Consider the following 22,812-nt stretch of genomic DNA (forward strand, 5'->3'; position numbering starts at 1 on the left):
ATTTTCCACAAGTGCCTCGATGCCACCTTGCGGCGATATGACTACTCAGCACCACAGGACCCTGGAGCAATTCTGGAGGACAAACATGACAAACATGCTGGATTTAACAAACTTTACTATGGTAAGCTGAGGCAGTGTTTCGTTTTACAGAATGTTTTGTGGATGAGAATAGAACAAATTAAAGTATAAAGTTGGCTAATATAATTTTCTCTGGCTTGGAGTTATATCCCCCATTTCAGAAATGTAACATCTATTTAGTTGTTACCTCTATTTAGTTTATTACATTAACACTGCTATTAAAATAACACTGTTTGTGCTGATCTTAGCAAAACAAGTCTAGAGTGACATCTAGTGGACATAGAAAAAATTGAGTTGTATTAATTTTGTACCTCTAGATTTGTACCTCTAGTTTTGCCGTAGTTAGTGTTGCAATGGAGGAGATTCAACAGAGCTGTATTTCGCTGGCATGCACTAAATTCCAGGGGTTTCATTACCACGACGCAAAATGGGCGTGGCTAGGTCGGTGTTTGGGAAACGCCCCCTTAAAAAAAAAACAATACTGAGAGGTCACCGATCATGCGCAGTACAGGTTCTTTTTTAGCGCGGTCATTTCAAACAGGATGATTATGGATAAAGAACCTACCGCGGTGGATAACGAAGGAAAAAAACAATCATACAGGTTATTTTTTTGTTGTTATAATGTTATATTTCAAAGATTTCATTAGCAAGAACAGCTGACCTCGTTTTAATCCGTTTTACTGTCTCTGGGCTTTTGTACTTCCATTTTAAACCAAATAATAATGGTTGTGGTAAGATTAACCGTGTTTTTGTAGTTTAAAATATGGTATTCAGTCATGTTTAAACAAATAAATACCACATTTTCTGTAATAAATCGTGGTTAATTTTTCTTTCTCGATCTTAGTTAATTAACATAACTCATATTTATTTTCTATTTTTATTTAAAGTCATCATACACAAAACACCTGGGATCAGGACAGGTATCTGATGTAAACTAATTTAAAAGTGATCATACATAAAACCCCTGGGATCAGGACAGGTATCTGATGTTACTGTATATAAAAGTAATCATACATGAAACCCCTGAGATCAGGACAGGTTTCTGATGTTACTGTATATAAAAATAATCATACATGAAACACCTGGGATCAGGACAGGTATCTGATGTTACTGTATATAAAAGTGATCATACATGAAACCCCTGGGATCAGGACAGGTATCTGATGTTAATATATATAATATAAAAGTGATCATACATGAAACCCCTGAGATCAGGACAGGTATCTGATGTTACTGTATATAAAAGTGATCATACATGAAACCCCTGGGATCAGGACAGGTATTTGATGTTAATATATATAATATAAAAGTGATCATACATGAAACCCCTGAGATCAGGACAGGTATCTGATGTTAATATATATAAAAGTGATCATACATGAAACCCCTGGCATCAGGACAGGTATCTGATGTTAATGTATATAATATAAAAGTGATCATACATGAAACCCCTGGCATCAGGACAGGTATCTGATGTTAACTAATATAAAAGTAATTATACATGAAACCCCTGGCATCAGGACAGGTATCTGATGCTACTGTATATGATATATAAAGTATTTGACACAAAAGCCGTAGGATCGGGACAGGTATCTTAAGTTATAACAGTATTAATGTAATCTGAGAGGTATCTTAAGTTAATTTGTTTAATATAACACACTGACTTCACATGAAACACCTGCGATCAGGACAGCTATTTAGTACTGCATATAAAAGGCATTTGACACGAAACCCCTGCGAATACGTACAGGTATCTGAATCTAACGGCTGTTTTCACAATCTGCGCATGATCCGTGACCTATGCAAATTCACAGATAGGCCACGCCCACCCGATGACGTAGTAGCGGTTACGCTGTACTGAAACCCCTGGAAAAAAGTGCCTGCCGTATTTCGCTACCATGCAGGTTTATGTTACAAAAGCTCTTAAAAATATGTCTGTGAGTATTTTGTTTAATATTTTTCTTTATTTGGAGTGTAATTTAAAGAAACATGTATAGAAAATGCTTTTCCTAAAGGATAAAACAACAAGATTAATTATTTGCTTATCTGTATGCAAAGCTATGTTAAATCTGCATTTAATACCTAAATTGCATGTATAAGACATATTATTTTGACATTCTTTTTTGTATGATTTGTATGTCTCGGCTGAGCTAAGGTAACACCGAATAGAACTCAAACTCATTTTAACGTGTAACGTTTAACATATATTGATTTTACATTATATATATTAGCTGTTTTGAAGTAATTTCTTCTCTGGTTTATAGCTAACGTTAGCTTGAGAAATAACGTTTTACGTTAACGTTTCTTACACTAACGTAAATCTATACAATATGCTGATAACCACCTTTTTGCAAATTATCCCAGACAGCACACATACGTTGGGCCATCGTCGTGCCGATTTTCAAAATTCCATCGGTGCGATGTCGCTCAGGGAGCGTTTGCAAATTGGCAAAATGTCGCCGCGACGTCGGCAAATGATCGGAAACGCTGTCCGGCCAATGTTAGGACGACGCAACCGGAAATACCGGCCGCTCCGCGGAGGCGCTGTTCTCAGGCGTTTTGCTCATACTTATGGACCACTAGCTGCAGCAGCTGCTTATTTATAATAAACATGACACACCACTCTCAATAACAGTTGAAGATTTATTAATATTTTCACAAACATACAAATAGATTAGATCAGTGGTTCTCAAACTGTGGTACGTGTACCACTAGTGGTACGCAGGCTTCCTTGTAGTGGTACACGGAGGAATGAAATATGTCATGTACATGCTACACACATTTAAAAATGTATAAAAAATTATGTAAATAATATGCCATATATGACATATAGCCATTTCTGAGGTAATCTGCCACGTTTTTTAACTGTGCAGAGTTGTAGCTGCTTTACTGGGCCTACTACGCTACTGTATTTCAATACTGCTCATTTTAGTGGTACTTGGAGAGACAATTTTTTTCTGAGGTGGTACTTGATGAAAAAAGTTTGAGAGCCACTGGATTAGATACTTTTATCACACATAACCATGTTTTACCACGTTTAAAACAAAACCAACAAGTTGTACTATAACCATGGCTAAGCTACTGTGCAATAAAGATTTTAAATACAAAGTTCATTGCAGCATTTATATTAAGACCATAGGAATATTTACAAGTACTTCAAAACATGTACACTAAGGGTGACTATAGTTTACTATAGTAAAAACACAAATAACTTGTGTAAGCACATGTTTATATTATAAATGCTTATAATTTCTTAAATAGTGTTAAAGAAAATGCATGTTTCCAAGACTATAATTTTAAAATACAAGATAATACCAGTCATGTGTTCAGTATCCAAAAGACTTTCTTCAGGGAGTTACAATAATAAAAGAGTACACAAACACAAAATAAATACCAAGCAAACAATATTTACAGTAGTAAATAAAATCATACAAATTAAAATAATTTGATAAAATCTTATTAAAGTCTGTAGTCAATTTTTTTTACAATTTTTTTATAAATGGCATTCAACAATTTGCAATCTCCTCTGAACTAATAACACATCAATAATATAAAATAACAATACTTTCTCAGAGATAACCAGTTTTTTTAAGCAAACTCTAATGCACGACACAAAACAGATTTTGTCATATATATATATATATATATATATATATATATATATATATATATATATATATATAATCCCTTAATTTCTGTTTAACGGAAATATTTTTTAACACATTTCTAATCACAATAGTTTTAATAACTCATTTCTAATAACTGAGTAAATAATATTTGACTAGATATTCTTCAAGACATTTCTATACAGCTTAAAGTGACATTTAAAGGCTTAACTAGGTAAATTAGCTTAACTAGGCAGGTTAGGGTAATTAGGCAAGATATTGTATATCGATGGTTTGTTCTGTAGACAGTCGAAAAAAATTGCTTAAAGGGGCTAATAATATTGACCTTAAAATGTTTTTTTTAAAAATTCAAAACTGTTTTTATTCTAGCCGAAATAAAAGAAATAAGACTTTCTCCAGAAGAAAACATAACATTTTCTTGCTCTGACACATATATATATATATATATATATATATATATATATATAAATATATATAACTGGTTGTAAATTGTGTACAATGATCCAAGAAAACAGACAAAATTAAAAGAAATAACTGTCATTAAGTTTTGTTTTATCTTGTGGAATGTTGCTTACACATAAAAGGGGATATATAGGTGGAATAAAAAGTGTGTCACCATCCTCTAAATTGTTCTTGTATGTTGTCTTCATCTTTAGTCTTCACAAGTGAGGCTGGCCCAAACCGGGACTGCAGTAGCCAAATCTAATCCTTGTAGTGGGAACCCTTAAATAAAGCAAGAAACCAAAAGCAGAAAGATTAGCATTGCAGCAGTTCATATTGCCACAAATATATATCATTTGTTTCATGACATATAACTGGAGTATGTGTTATGCAAGTGCCTAGCTAAAATGTGTCATTTAATTTAAACTTAAAGAGTGTGTCTGAGCACTAATTTTCAGAAAAGCCATTTGAAAGTTAAATTCCTTGTGAAATCATAATGTATGTTTTTTTTTTGGTTTTTAGTATCATTGTGTTAGTATAAATGTGTATCTAAATATATGTCAAATCTTCAGATACCACATTACATGCAAATTAAACTAAGTTTCGTCAACTAAAATGTCACACTGTACACCACATTTAATATATCATAGCTTGGGCCAGGAGGAATCTGCGGATGTTTTTTGCTATTTCTGCTGAAAATTTTGGTGGAAGTCTGCGGATTTCTGCTGAATTATTTTGGGAGTATCATAACTAAAACCTTAATATATGAAATAAAAAATAATATATTTTTAAGTTTTATTTAATGTTTAAAATGCAAATCCAATTAGATTCACTTTATTTGCTAAATAAAGCAAGTTTTTCATATAACATATCTAGTAAGACAGAAAATATTACTGTACAAACTGCATTGTACATAAATCAGATGAACATTTTCACATTAGTCAATAATATTACTGAAATTAATTAAAAAATTGAATATAGATTTACACACATTTACTCAAGTAAATAAACAGAATTAATGATAGGCTAAACATCTGCGGAGTTCTGCGAAAAATCCGGGTGGGCCTAATCATAGCTTTATTTCTGCTACAAAAAGGTTTTTCAGCAAACAACTTCTATTATATGTAGGCTATAGAGGAGGATATATAAAGAAATGATATATTCAACTCTCTAATTAAATGCACCTTATGCAGCTAATCAAGTCTTTTAGGCTTATTTGAAAACTTAAATGACGTGTTGGACCACAGTTGGACAACGCTCAGTGAAAATACTTTTTTGCACAAATTCTTTTTGTTCTAAAGAAACATGTCTGATTGTTAGCAATCATCAAAGAGCAAACTTTTTTTTTTTTTCCAAATAAATACTATGCTCTAAAAAATAAACTTTTCATACATCAAGAATACTAAAAATATGTTTATTTAAATTTTTTTATGTTTAAAAAAAAAACAGCTTGAGGAGAGAATCAGTACATTGGAATACTATTTTTTCAGAAGGGTCATGTGACACTATTAATTATATACATTGTATTAAATTCACAGTATAACTGCTTGACTGTATTAATTAAATAAAGCTGACACTATCAAAAGTGAATTTACCATACCAACCTAAAAGCTATGAAACAGTAGTGTATGTTTAAGATGTTACTTACTAGTCCTATTGTACTTTGGAGAGGTTGTCTGACAGGAGGATCCCTTCAACTCAGCAGAATTCTCAGCAGACAATCAGCGTACACCAATCTAAGAATAAAATAAGCAATTTGTTAAAAACCAAAAATATATATATTTTATATTTCCAGGTTTATAGGAAAAAAGAAAGCTAAAGCAGATTTAAAATGTAGAAAAAAAATAAAACCTATTGACAATTTAATGGCACAACATACCCCAAACTAAGCACGCTCAAATGGTTAATTTACATAAATGACAACTGCTGCTCATTATACCAATATTAACTGTTAAGGATTCATTCATTCATTTTCTTTTGGGCTTAGTCCCTTTATTAATCTGGGGTCGCCACAGCGGAATGAAAGGCCAACTTATCCAGCATATGTTTTACGCAGCGGATGCCCTTTCAGCTGCAACCAATACACACTCATTCACACACACTTATAAACTATGGTGAATTTTAGCATACCCAATTCACCTATTTCTTTGGACTTGGGAAAACGGGAGCACCCGGAGAAAACCCACGCCAACACGGGGAGAGCATGCAAACTTCACACAGAAACACCAACTGACCCAGCCGAAGCTCGAAGCAGCGACCTTCTTGCTGTGAGGCAAACGTGCTACCCTCTACGCCACCGTGCTGCCCTGTTAAGGAATCAGATTAATATAAATGAATTGACATGTTTATTTAGTGTCTGACACATTAAATATTGCATTTTTAAATATTGTTTCATTTAAAGATTTATTTCAGAATTAACTATAGAACCTGGATATATCGTCACATTTTCATGCACAGCAGCATTTCCAAGAACATAGAAAAACAGAATAAAGGCCAACTGGAAAAAAAAAAAAAAAAACTCTGACTGAATGCTTTAAGTAACTGGCTAGGAATGGGCAGGTATAAGATTCTGAGGGTATAATCTTGGATAAAAATATCACAGTTTCACAGTATTGTGATTACTGCTCTGAAATGTGTTTTTTTATCTCTGTGTAAAAAACAGCTACTTTTTCCCCATTGAACACAATATGTTTTATTTTAAGAAACATTTAAAATATTTTGTAACAGTAAACATGCCAGGCTAAATAATAATTTAATAAAATAGTACTATCTTTATTAGACTCTTCATTAAAACACTGATTTCTTGTGAAGGCATAATAAGCTATTTGTTTTTCAGATGTTTGCTGAATCGTGAGCTGACCAGTAGCTTTTGATGTGGAGGGTCTTTTGCTGCTGTAGATAATGTTGGACTATTTTTTTAAGTCTTTGATAACGCGCAAAAAACCATATACAATGCATCCGGAAAGTATTGATAGCGCTTCACTTTTTCCACATTTTTAATGTTTCAGTCTTATTTCAAAATGGATTAAATTCATTAATTTCCTCAGAATTCTACACACAATCCCCATAATGTGTGTTGACCCGATTTTAGTTAATCATTTACAAGTCAATATTGCCTATATGGATTGTGATTTTAAAAAAAATTAACATGTAAAATTGCAGTGTTAAATGCAATGCCATCAAACATTTTAGACGCACCAGTGCAAAAAGCTAGTCTAGAGCACTTGGAATGCTGGTGTAGTTCTAGTTAAATTTAGTTCAGTTAAAGCTGTATATGCAGCCGGTCTCAAGTATAGGATTTAGTATTTAACTAATCTTAACAACTAAACATTTACGAGTCTGTATTAGCCAGCTCATGCACTACAATGTAACAGATACTGTATATTGCCACCTTGATACTTAAGCTTTTTTTTTTTATATTTTGTGTTCAACCGATTAATTAATTCTTTCATTTAATTTTTTAAATGCAATAGTATAGCTTGCACTGGTGTATTTGTATGGACCCCCCAAAATAGCGGACGCCACTTTCTGGCCACCCAAGTATAAACTTCTAGCCTAGCCACTGTGAACTACCTGTCTGTCCTGCTCCAGAACTCTTTGTCGGCTGCTTGTATGTCTGGATACAGCTGCACAAGTCTTTTAACACTGACAAATACAGCCTCTGCACATCCTCATAACCAGGAGAACAGAATGATCAGGAGGACCTGAAAAATATAACCAACTGAAATCAGTTGAAATGTATTTTGTCTTGATGATGACACAAAAATAAATTATTTTTCACAAAGGATGTGCTGTTACCTATGAAACGGTCTATAATGAATGATCTTTTGATCCTGTTTCCTTGATGTCATTCACTCAGATGGTTTGGACATTTGATTGTATCTAAACTGTAATGAATTTAAGTTACAAAAACATTGATAGCAGGACCATTGATCTTGTAACTTATACAAATTGTTAAGTATTGAACAAGACTGCAACCAAACTAGTCAAGTTAATAATACTAATCTCAACTCAACTATGATTAGTTGTCTTGTTTCTGCTGCCTAGACGGTCTCTTCACCTGCTGATAAAAAAAGGAAAAAGTATGGTATTTTTACAACAATGAAACTGCAAACAATTTAACTATAAGGGGGTAAGCAGTGAGCATCTTTCATTATAAGCAATTTACTAAATACTTTGTCACTGGTATTACCTAAAAACCAAACGTCCCAAGTTTTGCTCATAGCTGTCCACACATCTGCCCAGTAGCTTGTGGTAATACTGAAGACACTGATCAGCTGGTCCAACTGAGTTTGGAGTTGAACTGCAATCAGGCATCCAATACTGCAAAGAAAGAGAAACTCACTTTGGGTTAACAAATAATGTAATCCCATCCACACATTTCAAGTAATTGTGCAGTTAATTCTCTTATTGAATTTTCTGAGAGCTTATGAATATATTTTGTCTTCCCAAAATAGCATGTACTGAAACACAACATTATATAAATATAATTTAATAAGAGCGTGACGTGGTGGCACAATAGGTTGTGCTGTCGCCTTACAGCAAGGATGCTGACTCGAGCCTCGGCTGGATCAGGTGGCATTTCTGTGTGGAGTTTGCAAATTCTCCCTGCGTTTGCGTGGGTTTTCTCTGGGTGCTCCGGTTTGCCTACAAGTCCAAAGACATGGGGTACAGGTGAATTGGGTAGGCTAAATTGTCTGTAGTGTATGAGTGAGAATAAGCGTATATGGTTGTTTCCCAGTGATTGGATGCAGCTGGAAGGGCATCCACTGCGTAAAACATATGCTTGATAAGTTGACAGTTCATTCCGCTGTGGTTACCCCAGATTAATAAAGGGACTAAGCAGAAAAGAAAATGAATGAATGAATTTAATAAGAGTTAAACTGTCTGTTAACATGTCTGTCAGGAGCTGATCTACCTTATAATTAATTTTTTGCTTAATTTTTTTTTAACAGGTAAATCAATATATATATATATATATATATATATATATATATATATATATATATATATATATATATATATATATATGTTTATATATATATATATATATATATATATATATATATATATGTTTATATATATGTTTATATATTTGTACAAAAAATGGTTCCAGTAGTAAAGCTCCTTAAAGTTACACTACATATTCACATTCCTCATCTGTCTACTGTTACATTATACTAATCACTGTTGCATACAGTGGCTGAGAGTTTGTCACTTTTTCTATGCTATTTGTGAGATTGTGTATGTTGTCAAACTGATGAAAATGTTTTCTCAATTTACTTTAACATTTTTGTGTTTGTTTATGTTTTTATAACTTGCAGCCGTTGTTAAATTTAAAAGTATTTTAAACATGGATGGACATCTAAATGCATATAGGGCACATAACTCAAAACAGTTTGAAATATTTCCAGATAAATCAATTTTGAATTAAAATGTATATTAATCTCCAGACTTGCATCTTTTTAAAAGAACGGCCCCTCGTTTGCTCATCACTGTTTGACAAGTGTCTGGCAGTCAGTCAAAAATATACTTACATATAAAGATGTTCATCAGCTACACGGCACTTAGGTTAAACTTTGACCTCCTTTTCAGTTGATGTGGAAAACAAAAGCAAAAGAGAAAAAAAAGGACTGAATACAAGTTGCATATCATGCCTGTACAAATCAAAATTTATTCATTTAGGGCTTAAATTGACATGTTTGAGGATTAGTTAAGGTGTAAGGGATGGGTGAACGGTGTAAATATACATGTAATTCATAGCTATGATGTAAAGCTGAATTTTCAGCATCATTACTCAAGTCTTCAGTGTCACTTGATCTTTCAGAAATCTTTTTTTAAGATGTTGATTTAGTGCTTGAGGTTGAACTAATATAATGGTGATTATCAAATGGTGCTGATTTGCTGCTCAAGAAACATTTCTGATTGCTATCAATGCTAAAAACAGATGTGATAACAAATAATTTAGTGTAAACTTTTTTCTAAGATTTAATAAATCAATTAATCATAAAAAAAATTAAACAAAATGAAAATCACAAATATTACTTCATTAGCAGCAAATCTGCATATTTATTAAGTTCTGAAGAATCATGTGATGTGAAATTTAATACCACGTTTCAATGTCAAAACTTTCTTAAAATAACTGCAATAAAGACAAGTAACAGATGCATAATATATAGACATGTAACATGTGCATAATGATGTGCAATGGAAATTCATATGAATTAATCCTCTGCTTAAAGTTACCTGTCTTTCCTGCATCTCTGTGATCAGCTCCCTTCAGAAATTTAGGAATCTTGTGTTATATTTTCTGTAGCAGGGGGTTAATCTCTCACTCCTGAAACCACAGAACACTTTTTTACTTAACATTTGTTTAAGATACCATGAAATATCAAAACACGATTGAACTTTTGATTCACGGTCCTTTACAGTACAATGCGTATTTTAGACTAACGTTACATATGGAGTTCATTCAATAAAACATTGACAAAACCTCTCATCTACACATAAAGAATAAATAAAAGCCAAAACTTTAACAAACAAGTTTAACAAGAGCTAACATTAAGTAAGTTAACGTAATATTACCCCGACGCTAACGTTACCAGTGCTAATATGCTAACGGACTTTTACGAAGACTTACCACTCTTATATAACATAATATTCAACTGAATATTCATCAATTGCCAATAATAAAAGTGTGAGGAACAGTTTTATGTAGTATTTGCTTTGTTTTAGGGACTAAACTTACCTGAAAATAGTCAAAACGGCAGCTTGAAAGAAGTCGTGTTGTGTCTTTCAGGTGTGGTGTCGTGTCGTGTTGTAGCTTCGTTTCCCTTAGCAACATCCTCTCCGCTCCAGTGTTGGAATGAGACGCGCGCGCGCACATCAAAGTCATGCAGTATTACATTTATAAACATGATCACTCCATAGACAATTTAAATAATAACCTTGTATTTTATATCTTGAATTTAAAATGTATTTAGCAGTTTTATATACGCTATTATCTTTAAGACGAGCTTTATAGCCTACTAACTGTTACAAAACAAACACTTTATTTGCAGTGGCGCAAAAAGGGGGTATGCAGTATATGCGGCGCATAGGGGCGCCGGGCGCCACACATGGGGGGGCGCCATTGTGCCAAAACTATTTTTGAAATTATACATATTATTATACATATTAAACAAAATAAATACATATTTTTGGTTAAAAATGTTTATCCTGCATTTTATATAAATATACAATTGTATTTTATTGAATAAAAAAATTATACCACCCCTCCCTCTTCATTGACCATTTGATTGATCCGTTGCTCGGTTACAGTCACATGTTCAAAATGGAGAGAAGAGTAAAGAGACGTGGAGCGCAAAATAGAAAACAAAAAGAGAACAAACAATGCCTTAAAATAAAAACTGCCATGACAAATTGGATAATAAGGAATTGGTAAGCTTAAGCTTAATATTACCACACTTTTAATCAACTTCTAATGTTTTTGGGAGCAACGGCTGCCATATCATTAATTATTCATTATCGCCACTCCGTCACTGCATGCATGGGCTTTTACTTAACATAAATGCAGACAAGGTGGGTTTTTCCAGGCAGGGGGACAGTGACGCACGGCCACACCTGAACTGCGTCCGAAATCGCATATTTGCATCCTGTATAGTATGCGAAAAACACTATAATTCTATAGGCTAAAGCCATGATAAGCTGGTGTAAAGTTAACTTTATGGTAAAGGCTTTTGTCGTAAATTCATGGACCGTCAGCTTCAAAAGAGAACATTTTTATTTACTGCATTTAAATATTGATTACAGTTACTATAGTTATTTACTAAAGAGCAACAAATGAATTTAGTTTGATCCTCTGTTTTGTTTGATAACAGAGGTGCGAGTCTGACTTTAAGAATGCAATGAAAACATTTGTTTTGTTTATGCTAATTTAAGATACTATTACTTGTGTTTCAAATAAAACATGTTTACATATTATTGTGTATATTTTTTTCTATTTACACACCTGAATCTTAAAGTATCCGCTCTCATGCATCTTCAAATCGCGTGTATAGAAGCCGTCTTTATCACTATGGAGCGCGTCCGTCACTCAGCACCGTTAAACTGATTCAGAGGCTGCATAAGGGCGTCAAAAGACGCATAAAGCTTTACTGGAAAGGACGTGAATGCGGCCGTTTTTACATTAATTTCAACGTGCTGTCAATCAAAATAATGTGAAAGCTTAATTCTCTTAGACAGTTCTTGCATCACATTTGAGATCGGCTCTGTGCAGCTGCTACTTTCACTTTTCATAGAAACATTACAAATGCCGGAGAAATACTGGAAAAACACTCACGGAAGACAGCGGATAGAATGGTAAAATATGGTAAAATTAATATGGCAAAAACGAGAGGGTTTGTAGGTATGAATTGCATTCGTTGGCACACACATTTTAATTCAAAATCATTTAAAACAACATGCAGGCACACATTCAAGTGTAAAGTTTATGTAAAAGTTTTATCAAAATAAACTGTCAAATCATACTTACAGTTGAGCTCAAAAGGTATGAGTAATGTGAAACATTCTATTATTAATTGATTATTTAGCAAAAAAAAAATAAGAGGGATCACACAAAATGTATGTTTAAAACCTTAATATTAGGGCCAGACAGAATCTGCAAACATTTTTTGCTATTTCTGCTGAGAATTACAGGCAGAAAATACTACTTTACCAACTGTATTGTAAATAAATCATATGAACATTTTAATATTACTATTATTATATCACAATAATATTAGTGAAATGAATTTGAATACTGAGTAAATAAAAATGTACACAAATTTACACAAATAGATTCAATGATGGGCTAAAAATCAGTAGAAAACTGCAGATGTCTGCGCACGCAGACTCCGTGTGGGATTATACTGAATTTATTTTTGGCAAAATAGAAAATAATACATGGATTAAAAAATTCCCCTATAAAAATTTTAGATATCTAATTATAATGATTTTTAACCCTGTTAAAACTATATTCAGAATATTCACATTTTTTGGAACTGTCATGTTTATTAATCCCATCAAGATCCATTTTTATACCCTATACATGTTTTTTATAAATTAATTATGTATTATATTGATACATCAGGCCTTTTGGTAACTTTTTCTGCTCAAAACTAGTTCAATTTAGTTCCCAAAACGTTTGCCTATAACATTTTTATCAAATAAAACATTTCAGGCAGTTTGTCTCTTTTTTTTTTTAAACTAAACATTGTACAGTCTTTTTTATTTCACTTTGTAAAAGGTGTGATAGCAGTTTCAGTCAATTGTTCATCTGAAGACAGACCTTACACCTCTCACATATGCATGTGAGAAGTTATTGCATTTTTAAGTTCTTTTGCCCTTTACGACTCCCATATCTTTCATTTTGTTTTGACAAATGTACAAAAAGAAACAAATACAAGACATGTCAAGGTGCTATAATCATTTGGTGAGGAAAATGGAATTAAGAAGAAATTTGGGTTGGGATGAAATGTAATTCTTTGTGACTTAACATGCTTAATGTAATTATACTTTTACTACTTCATACTATTTCAATTGCGTTCAGAACTTCGACATGTTGATGAGGAAATTAATATGGGGGGGGCGCAAAACTTGAACTCGCATACCCCTCAGTAAATGTGCAGTTGCGCCCCTGATTATTTGTGCAACAGATTAACTGTCAAAAATAAATAACCAATAAATATAAATGCAAGTATATATAAAACAAAGATGTCACTCTGTAAAAATGTGTTTATTTTAATTAAACAGCCGAAATGCAGAACATACTTGATTTTTACACTGGGAAAAATTTATTAGAAAAAGCCACAATTAAAAAAGCAAACAGCAAACACCAGAAAAAAACGACGTTTTCTTTATTAAAGCATAACAATAAAACTTTTATATTTTAATGAATTGAAATCATGTATTGTAGGCATTTTGGTCAGTTTTACTGCATTAATGTAGGCTATTCAAAGCTGGACCGACCGACGCAGTAGACATGAAGTCGCGTTTGTCTAATTTATTATGCACGCAAAAACTTACTTGTAAACAAATATGTTGCCGGATTCTTTCATAGGCATGAGAGATAAAGTGCTGATATAAGTGCTTCGTCGGCCTCTGGTCGTTAACCGATGCAGAGCCGACGTTTGTTGAGCTGGAACAATAAAACACACGACCGAACGATCATGCGTATGTTTGGCCGACCATATATAGATGTTAGAATTAAAGGGGCCGACGTGTCGACCTTCGGCTGACGTCGGCCCAACGTATGTGTGCTGTCTGGGTATTGTTTTAGATTTCTTTGGTTGGGTTTCAGACATACTTTATTTTGTAAATTTTTATTAACCTACATATATACATGAAGGCGTTTTTTTTTTTCTTCATCCCAACTCTTGACATTTGATTTAACATAATTGTTACCATTATAATTTTTTATGTTTAGATATGGCACTGGCACAGCAGCGCTTACAGGTTTTGTCTGAAGAAGAACACAGCACTTCGGAGAAACGTCTTGATCAGCACAGCCTTATGCTTAAAAATAAGCAAGAACAGTAAGCAACCAAGGTAAACAAATTTTAAAAAGTTGTGTGGAGGTTTTGGGTTGTAGCATGGTATTCTTATCTGTATTTTTGGCTTTTTTATGGTTTCAGTATAGAATACTGGAAGCCTGCCTGTGCAAACTGGAACTCGTACAACAGTAAGTACTGTACATCTATTTGTTTCTCAATACAGTACTTTTAATACAAAATGTGTCACATGTTTAGTTGCTAGCTAAGTTAAACATTTGTTTCCCTTTTTTATCCAAACCATTTAGTAGTTTTTTTTATCTTTGCTTATAATATTTTTAAGCAGATTGAGGTCTATCATGGGTCAGACATTTCGTAATACAATAATTAGTATTGGGATACATGCATTTGTCTATGTATTAAATGTATTTTTCCCCATTTCATGTTGCCTCAATATTTCTTTGTATAAATAAATCCAGAGTATGAAACAAAATGCACAGCAACAACCAGAGTGAACCAGAAGAAAGCAGGAGAACTAATGAAGAGGATAACAACCATGAACAACAGAGCTAACTGAGAACTTGGATTAGGTGAGACACTTTCAATAATTGTATCAGCATTCATTCTGTTTTAGTTTATTAGGAATGCATAAAACAAATTGTCTAACCTGTCCTGCAGTGAATCACCCCATCACAAATGCTATAATGTTTTTGTAAAACCTTGTTGGGGAAAAAAATTAACAGGACATTCTGGTTATCTTTTAAACATGGTATTGAGCTAGGGGCTGTTCCAGAAAGCAGGTTATGTGACATACGCGGGTAAGTTTGAGAGTAAGTAGGTGGATAACCTCAGCATTGGTTCCAAAATCGGAGGTAACTTCTGGGTATGTTAAGTAGCCATAGCAACTTACTTTCTGAAGATAACCTGCTCCAGAGCAGGTTATGTTCAGAGAGTATAGGAGAATTTCTAATGCATATAGAGGAACTTTTATTATGTAATCACTATATAATCTGCCACTATTAAAATATAGAAATACACTGTTAAAACATATAGAAATACATTCAAGTGATGCAGAGAATAACACACAGACATGCAGGGCCTTATAATTGACGAAAACACACACAGGCATACAGGGCCTTATAATTGAGGGCCTCACAATTGAAGCACAGCACGTCATGTGCCTAAATGAGAACATTCAGATAGAGCGTATGCAATACATTTAGACAAAAGTATGTATTGACCAAGACAAAAACAACCCTCGACAAAATAGCATACATAAGGAGAATCATTTAGAAAGTATGGATCAACATGATCATGTGCAAACACATGATTGTAAGCACATGTTATATGACCTTAAGATATGTAAAAACAGAAAAACATACAGCCATTAATTAAAAAGCTAGGATACTATTGGAGCCGGGAAATTGCGTGATGCTATACGACATGTCAGGATGACTATGGGAAAAAACTGTATATAAACTGTGGGTTTTTGAACATTGGGAGGAGAGAGATCGATCGACCAACTCTGCTGTAACAATAAACTGCTTCAACTTGAGAACTTCGAAGACCTCAGCCTCTTTTTTGAAACTTAGAAGATGTTTGTCGAGATCCAGCGCAACTTTCCACAACAAGAGTACGTTGCTATGTTCCAGAGTTTGTCTGTTTCAGAGAGTTTACTGAGCATTGCGTGCTCTTTTGATGAGAATATTTTTGGATGTGGACGCACGGATACAAGTTTTTTCGTTGTGAGAGGGTTATAAGTGCATAGTTTTTTTCATAACCAAATTTATAATGTTAATGTATTTAACAAACCTTTTTGAAATCAAATTTGACAAACCATGGGTCTGCGCTTACCATAAAAAACTTTCAGTGCAGCTCTTTGTATCTGCGTCAGGGCATTTTAGGCAGCTGTACAATGTGACAGTATGACCACCTGTACTGTATGCCTGGCACTGAACTGTTCTTTATACTTTTGTACAGTTCCTTGGTCATAAATCACTGCGTATCATTACACAGTTGATTCAGAGCACGGAAATAGTGTAGTGGACAGTGCATCGATAATGAACAACAGAGCTCACAACAGAGCGAGTTATAAGCTCACTCAGAGATCTTGTGTTTTTTCTCTCCTTCTGCACCCCTCACATTTTTCTGTATAATATTAAAAGAAGTGGCAGCTTTGTCTTTTGTATAAAAATATATCTATAATTTAAGATGTTGGACGTCGTTCATATGTATACATTCACGCACACACACCTACATTTTTTAATATAATATTTTTTTCAGGGTTTCCAAATGCTATTGTGTTCATTAATTGCAGCCGGTTTTAAAGCTCCTGATGTCACTAAAGGACACTTATAATATAAAATCTGTCCATCGTATAAATGTACAGGTACAACTTAATTTTCTGTCCTTAATCTTTTGGTGTTTCAACTATTAAACTCATTACTGCTTCCACTTACCAGCTCATATGTGATGACCCCACCTCATCACTATGTTGAGGCTAAATGGCTGATTTTTAGGAAGTAATGATTCAAGTGTATAATGTTTCTGTGTTTTATGACTTTGGACAGAGTTCTAGCTCCAGAAAGATTACAATTTCTATAAGCCTTATTAGTCAATACACATATTGTGGCCTTAAGAAGTTAATGGCAAGAATCAGAACAGCAGAGTCACTCGCTATTTTCAAGAAACGACTAAAAGCTCAACTATTTAGTCTCCACTTCACTTTCTAATCTGCAATTGCCTCTCTGAATATCACTCTAACTGTACCCAAAAAAAAAAAAAAATACTAAAACTACTAATACTTCCCTTCTTAGACTTTACAGACCTGAAACTTGCCTATAGCACTTATTCATTGTTGCTCTTATAGTTGTGTAAATTGCTTTCTTGTCCTCATTTGTAAGTCGCTTTGGATAAAAGCGTCTGCTAAATGACTAAATGTAAATGTAAAGAAAAATAAATGCATGAATGGTTACAAAACATACTCAAAAAGGATGTTAAAGAGTAGTTTAATTTATCATTACAATAAAATGGAGGGTGGCATGTGTAATTTAATGAACTTTATTTATTTTTTCTTTTCTTATCTATTTCTTATTCTATATTTCTTTCCTTCATTGAAGCAGATGTGTAATCTCTGTAATTTAAAACCTCCAGCTTCGCCTCTGTAAAGTGCGTTGCCCTTTTTTCTCACCGTGACTTTCTATGGTGACTCGTGAATTCGGCGATCTACTGTAAATGCCTTCAGGTATGTGCCGTGCATGCGCATTAACCCGCGGTTATCTTCAGGAGGTTGATTTAACTAACTCTTATCACCTGTTTTGGAACCAACATACTCGCGGTAAGCAGGTTTTGGTTAAATCAACCGAGAGTTCAGGGTTTAGCAGATGGTAAGTTAACCCAGCTTTCTGGAATACCCCCCTGGTCATGAGCAGGAGCCAGTTGCTCAGAACCAGCTGAAAACTAGCCCAACCCAGCTGCCATGCTTCAAAATAACTAACCAGTATGATTTTTTTAATAAACAAGCTTCCTCTATGCTTATGTTAGTCTGTTTCTCCTTATCCAGAGGTCTCAATAATCCTGGACTGGGCCAAATCCTGACCAGATGCTGTGGTGGTCATGGAGGAGTGGAGAGTGAGAGACTGATTCCTGAAAGACACACGTGATAGATGAGTTTCCGCATTGATCCAGTGGGCCAGCCTGACCACTCGCCGGTGACCTTTCAAGCCTCTGGTGCCTAGACTGCGGCTTTGCACAAGTTTGGCTAGAGGAAAATTGGTCGTGCCCAACTGAGCCTGGTATCTCTCAAGGGCTTTTATTCTACACTTTCGTCAGTTGGTGAAGTTTGTTCCATGCCACTGTCGCCACTGGCTCGCTTGGCTTCAATTGCTGGATCCGTGGATTTGCTCTTCAGTGTTTGGACTTTCAGCAGAGACATTTACTGCTTCAACTCTGAAAACTGGACTGAAGCAGCTTCAATTTACAAAAACTTCTATGTTAAGTTGCTTTAACATCATTGATCTACATTGTAAAAGTGCAATAGAAATAAAGATGAATTGCATTTGAACGTGAATTCAGACATTGAGCATTTGACACCAGAATTAGTAATATTTTAAAGTTGGGTTGTTTCTGAGTCAGCTAATAGTTAGGGACCGAGCACCGAAACGGTGCGTAGGCCCTATTGGAATTGCTCCGTTTATTAGGGACCGAGCACCGAAACGGTGCGTAGGCCCTATTGGAATTGCTCCGTTTTTTATTAGGGACCGAGCACCGAAACGGTGCGTAGGCCCTATTGGAATTGCTCCGTTTTTTATTATTATTATTATTATTATTATTATTATTATTATTATTCCGCCCCCTATCGGGGCACTTTTGAGGGTCTAAACATGCCCGAAAACTCATGAAAATTTGCACACACACCAAACCCGGTGTAAATAGCAGGTTGATATGGGTCTCGGAAGTGGGCGTGGCAAAATGACTCGACAGCGCCACCTAGAAAAATTAAACGGACGAGCCCCCGATCCACGAATCACACACATGCACGAAAATTGGCACACACCTCAAACACGCCAAAACATACGAAAAAGTCTCTTGGAGCCATATCTCAAATCCAACAGGAAGTCGGATATTTTTGACTTCCTGCGGCGAAAAAGTGGCGTTTTTGCCATTTCCAGGCGTTGTATTTTAATGAACTCCTCCTAGGGATTTTATCCGATCGACACCAAAATTGGGTTTTGTCATCTAAAGGCCTTGGCGATGTTAAATTGCGAAGCTTTAGAGTTTTCGTCGATGGGCGTGTCCGTGGCGGCCTCGCAAACTTTGACGATTCGCCACAAAACAGGAAGTCGTTATAACTCAGGCATGCATTATCCGATCTGCCTCAAAATTCACACGTTTGATAAGAGTCCTGACCTGAACACGTTTACATGCCAATATCCAGATACAGAAATAGCGCCACCTACTGGCCACAGGAAATGACATGTTTTACACTGTAACAAACTCCTCCCACAAATTTTATGGTATCAGCACCAAAATTGAGTGGTGTCATCTGAAAGCTCTATCGGTGATATATTGTGGAGATCTAGAGTTTTTGCAGAGGGGCGTGTCCGTGGCGGCATGACAAACCTCAACGCTTCGCCAAGGAACGGGAAGTCCTCATAACTCAACCACACAAAGTCTGATCAGCCTGAAACTTCATATGGTTGATATACGTCATCTCTTGAACACATCCACATAACAATATTGAAGTGGGCGTGGCAAAATGACTCGACAGCGCCACCTAGAAAAATATAACGGACAAGCCCCTGATCTACGAATCACGCACATGCGTGAAAATTGGCACACACCTCAAACACGCCAAAACATACGAAAAAGTCTCTTGGAGCCATATCTCAAACCCAGCAGGAAGTCGGATATTTTTAACTTCCTGCTGCAAATAAGTGGCATTTTTGCCATTTCCTGGCGTTGTATCTTAACGAACTCCTCCTAGGGATTTTATGCTATCGACACCAAAATTGGGTTTTGTCATCTAAAGGCCTTGGCGATGTTAAATTGCGGAGCTTTATAGTTTTTGTCGATGGGCGTGTCCATGGCGGCCCCGCAAACTTTGACGATTCGCCACAAAACCGGAAGTCATTATAACTTAGGCATGCATTATCCGATCTGCCTCAAAATTCACATGTTTAATAAGAGTCCAGACCAGAACACGTTTACATGCCAATATCCAGATACAGTTATAGCGCCACCTGCTGGCCACAGGAAATGTCATGATTTACAGAGTAATAAACTCCTCCCACTATTTTTTTTTGTATCAGCACCAAGTTTGGTGGGTTGTTATCTGAAAGATTAAGTGATGATATATTGTGAAGATCTAGAGTTTTTGCAGAGGGGCGTGTCTGTGGTGGCATGACAAACCTCAACGCTTCGCCATGGAACAGGAAGTTATTATAACTCAACCACAAAATGTCTGATCTGCCTGAAACTTCACATGATTGATAAAAGTCCTCTTCTGAACACATCCACATAACAATATTGAGTCAGTCATTGCGCCACCTGCTGGCAGAAGGTAGATTGGCTTTTAACTCAACCACACAAAGTCCGATCTGCCTAAAACTTCACATGGTTGATGAGTTTCCTCTCATGAAGACATCTACATGCCAATCATGAGTCACAGTTATAGCGCCACCTGCTGACAGGAGGAAATTTGGCATAAATCTGTGATTTTCTCCGATTTTTTTAATATATCGGCTTAAATTATTACTGTTCGCTGTTCTCTGTCATCCTGTGGCCACCGTGCGGCGGTGAGCCCGGGTGCGAGGTCCCTATCATCGCTGCTTGCAGCTTTAATTAGGGACCGAGCACCGAAACGGTGCGTAGGCCCTATTGGAATTGCTCCGTTTTTTATTATTATTATTATTATTATTCCGCCCCCTATCGGGGCACTTTTGAGGGTCTAAACATGCCCGAAAACTCATGAAAATTTGCACACACACCAAACGCGGTGTAAATAGCAGGTTGATATGGGTCTCGGAAGTAGGCGTGGCAAAATGACTCGACAGCGCCACCTAGAAAAATTAAACGGACGAGCCCCCGATACACGAATCACGCACATGCACGAAAATTGGCACACACCTCAAACATGCCAAACCATACGAAAAAGTCTCTTGGAGCCATATCTCAAACCCAACAGGAAGTCGGATATTTTTAACTTCCTGCGGCGAAAAAGTGGCGTTTTTGCCATTTCCAGGCGTTGTATTTTAACGAACTCCTCCTAGGGATTTTATCCGATCGACACCAAAATTGGGTTTTGTCATCTAAAGGCCTTGGCGATGTTAAATTGCGAAGCTTTAGAGTTTTCGTCGATGGGCGTGTCCTTGGCGCCCTCGCAAACTTTGATGATTCGCCACAAAAGAGGAAGTCGTTATAACTCAGGCATGCATTATCAGATCTGCCTCAAAATTCACACGCTTGATAAGTGTCCTGACCTGAACACGTTTACATGCCAATATCCAGATATAGTTATAGCGCCACCTGCTGGCCACAGGAAATGACATGATTTACGGAGTAATAAACTCCTCCCACAAATTTTTTCGTATCAGCACCAAAATTGGGTGGTGTTATCTGAAAGCTCTAGCGATGATATATTGTGAAGATCTAGAGTTTTCGCAGAGGGGCGTGTCCGTGGGGGTATGACAAACCTCAACGCTTCGCCATGGAACAGGAAGTCCTTATAACTCAACCACACAATGTCCGATCTGCCTGAAACTTCACATGGTTGATAAACGTCATCTCTTGAACACATCCACATAACAATATTGAAGTGGGCGTGGCAAAATGACTCGACAGCGCCACCTAGAAAAATTAAACAGACGAGCCCCCGAGCTACGAATCACGCACATGCACGAAAATTGGCACACACCTCAAACATGCCAAAACATACAAAAAGTCTCTTGGAGCCATATCTCAAAGCTAACAGGAAGTCAGATATTATTAACTTCCTGCGGCGAAAAAGTGGCATTTTTGCCATTTCCAGGCGTTGTATTTTAACAAACTCCTCCTAGGGATTTTATCCGATCGACACCAAAATTGGGTTTTATCATCTAAAGGCCTTGGCGATGTTAAATTGCGAAGCTTTAGAGTTGTTGTCGATGGGCGTGTCCGTGGCGGCCTCGCAAACTTTGACGATTCGCCACAAAAGAGGAAGTCGTTATAACTCAGGCATGCATTATCAGATCTGCCTCAAAAATCACACGCTTGATAAGTGTCCTGACCTGAACAGGTTTACGTGCCGATATCCAGTTACAGTTATAGCGCCACCTGCTGGCCACAGGAAATGACATGTTTGACACTATAACAAACTCCTACCACAAACTTTCCCGTATCAGCACCAAAATAGAGTGGTGTCATCTGAAAGCTCTAGCGATGATATATTGTGAAGATCTAGAGTTTTTGCAGAGGGGCGTGTCTGTGGTGGCATGACAAACCTCAACGCTTCGCCATGGAACAGGAAGTCCTTATAACTCTACCACACAATGTCCGATCTGCCTGAAACTTCACATGATTGATAAAAGTCCTCTCCTGAACACATTTACATAACAATATTGAGTCAGTAATATCGCCATCTGCTGGCAGAAGGTAGTTTG

The 22,812-nt window shown here is 35.8% G+C and overlaps 2 protein-coding genes and 1 long non-coding RNA gene across 9 annotated transcripts in view; 1 reads left to right on the forward strand and 2 right to left on the reverse strand.

Moving 5' to 3' along the window:
* The window catches only part of si:dkey-74k8.3, a 64,965-nt gene that overhangs the window by 3,544 nt on the left and 38,609 nt on the right, over positions 1–22,812 (reverse strand). The window lies entirely within an intron of this gene.
* LOC147833946 (uncharacterized) lies at positions 417–18,737 on the forward strand. The gene is made up of 6 exons (XM_087281487.1): positions 417–453; positions 1,964–2,015; positions 14,611–14,732; positions 14,819–14,865; positions 15,154–15,264; positions 18,237–18,737. The coding sequence occupies exons 2-5, from the start codon at positions 1,977–1,979 to the stop codon at positions 15,249–15,251; spliced, it is 306 nt and encodes a 101-aa protein (XP_087137613.1). The 5' UTR covers positions 417–453; positions 1,964–1,976; the 3' UTR covers positions 15,252–15,264; positions 18,237–18,737.
* Positions 4,238–10,980, reverse strand: LOC147833947 (uncharacterized). 6 transcript variants are annotated; one of them, XR_015507421.2, is made up of 10 exons: positions 10,894–10,980; positions 10,392–10,482; positions 9,683–9,732; positions 8,686–8,792; positions 8,338–8,468; positions 7,944–8,208; positions 7,719–7,849; positions 6,380–6,451; positions 5,794–5,881; positions 4,238–4,427 (listed from the first exon to the last, which is right to left on the reverse strand). It is a non-coding gene; the product is annotated as an uncharacterized LOC147833947 (long non-coding RNA). The 6 variants fall into 6 exon arrangements; XR_015507420.2 differs by having other exon boundaries at positions 4,242–4,427; positions 7,719–7,866; XR_015507422.2 differs by lacking the exon at positions 6,380–6,451 and having other exon boundaries at positions 7,719–7,866.

The sequence above is a fragment of the Danio rerio genome, chromosome 14, assembly GCF_052040795.2.
Source record: "Danio rerio strain M-AB ecotype USA chromosome 14, GRCz13ab, whole genome shotgun sequence".
NCBI lineage: Eukaryota > Metazoa > Chordata > Actinopteri > Cypriniformes > Danionidae > Danio > Danio rerio.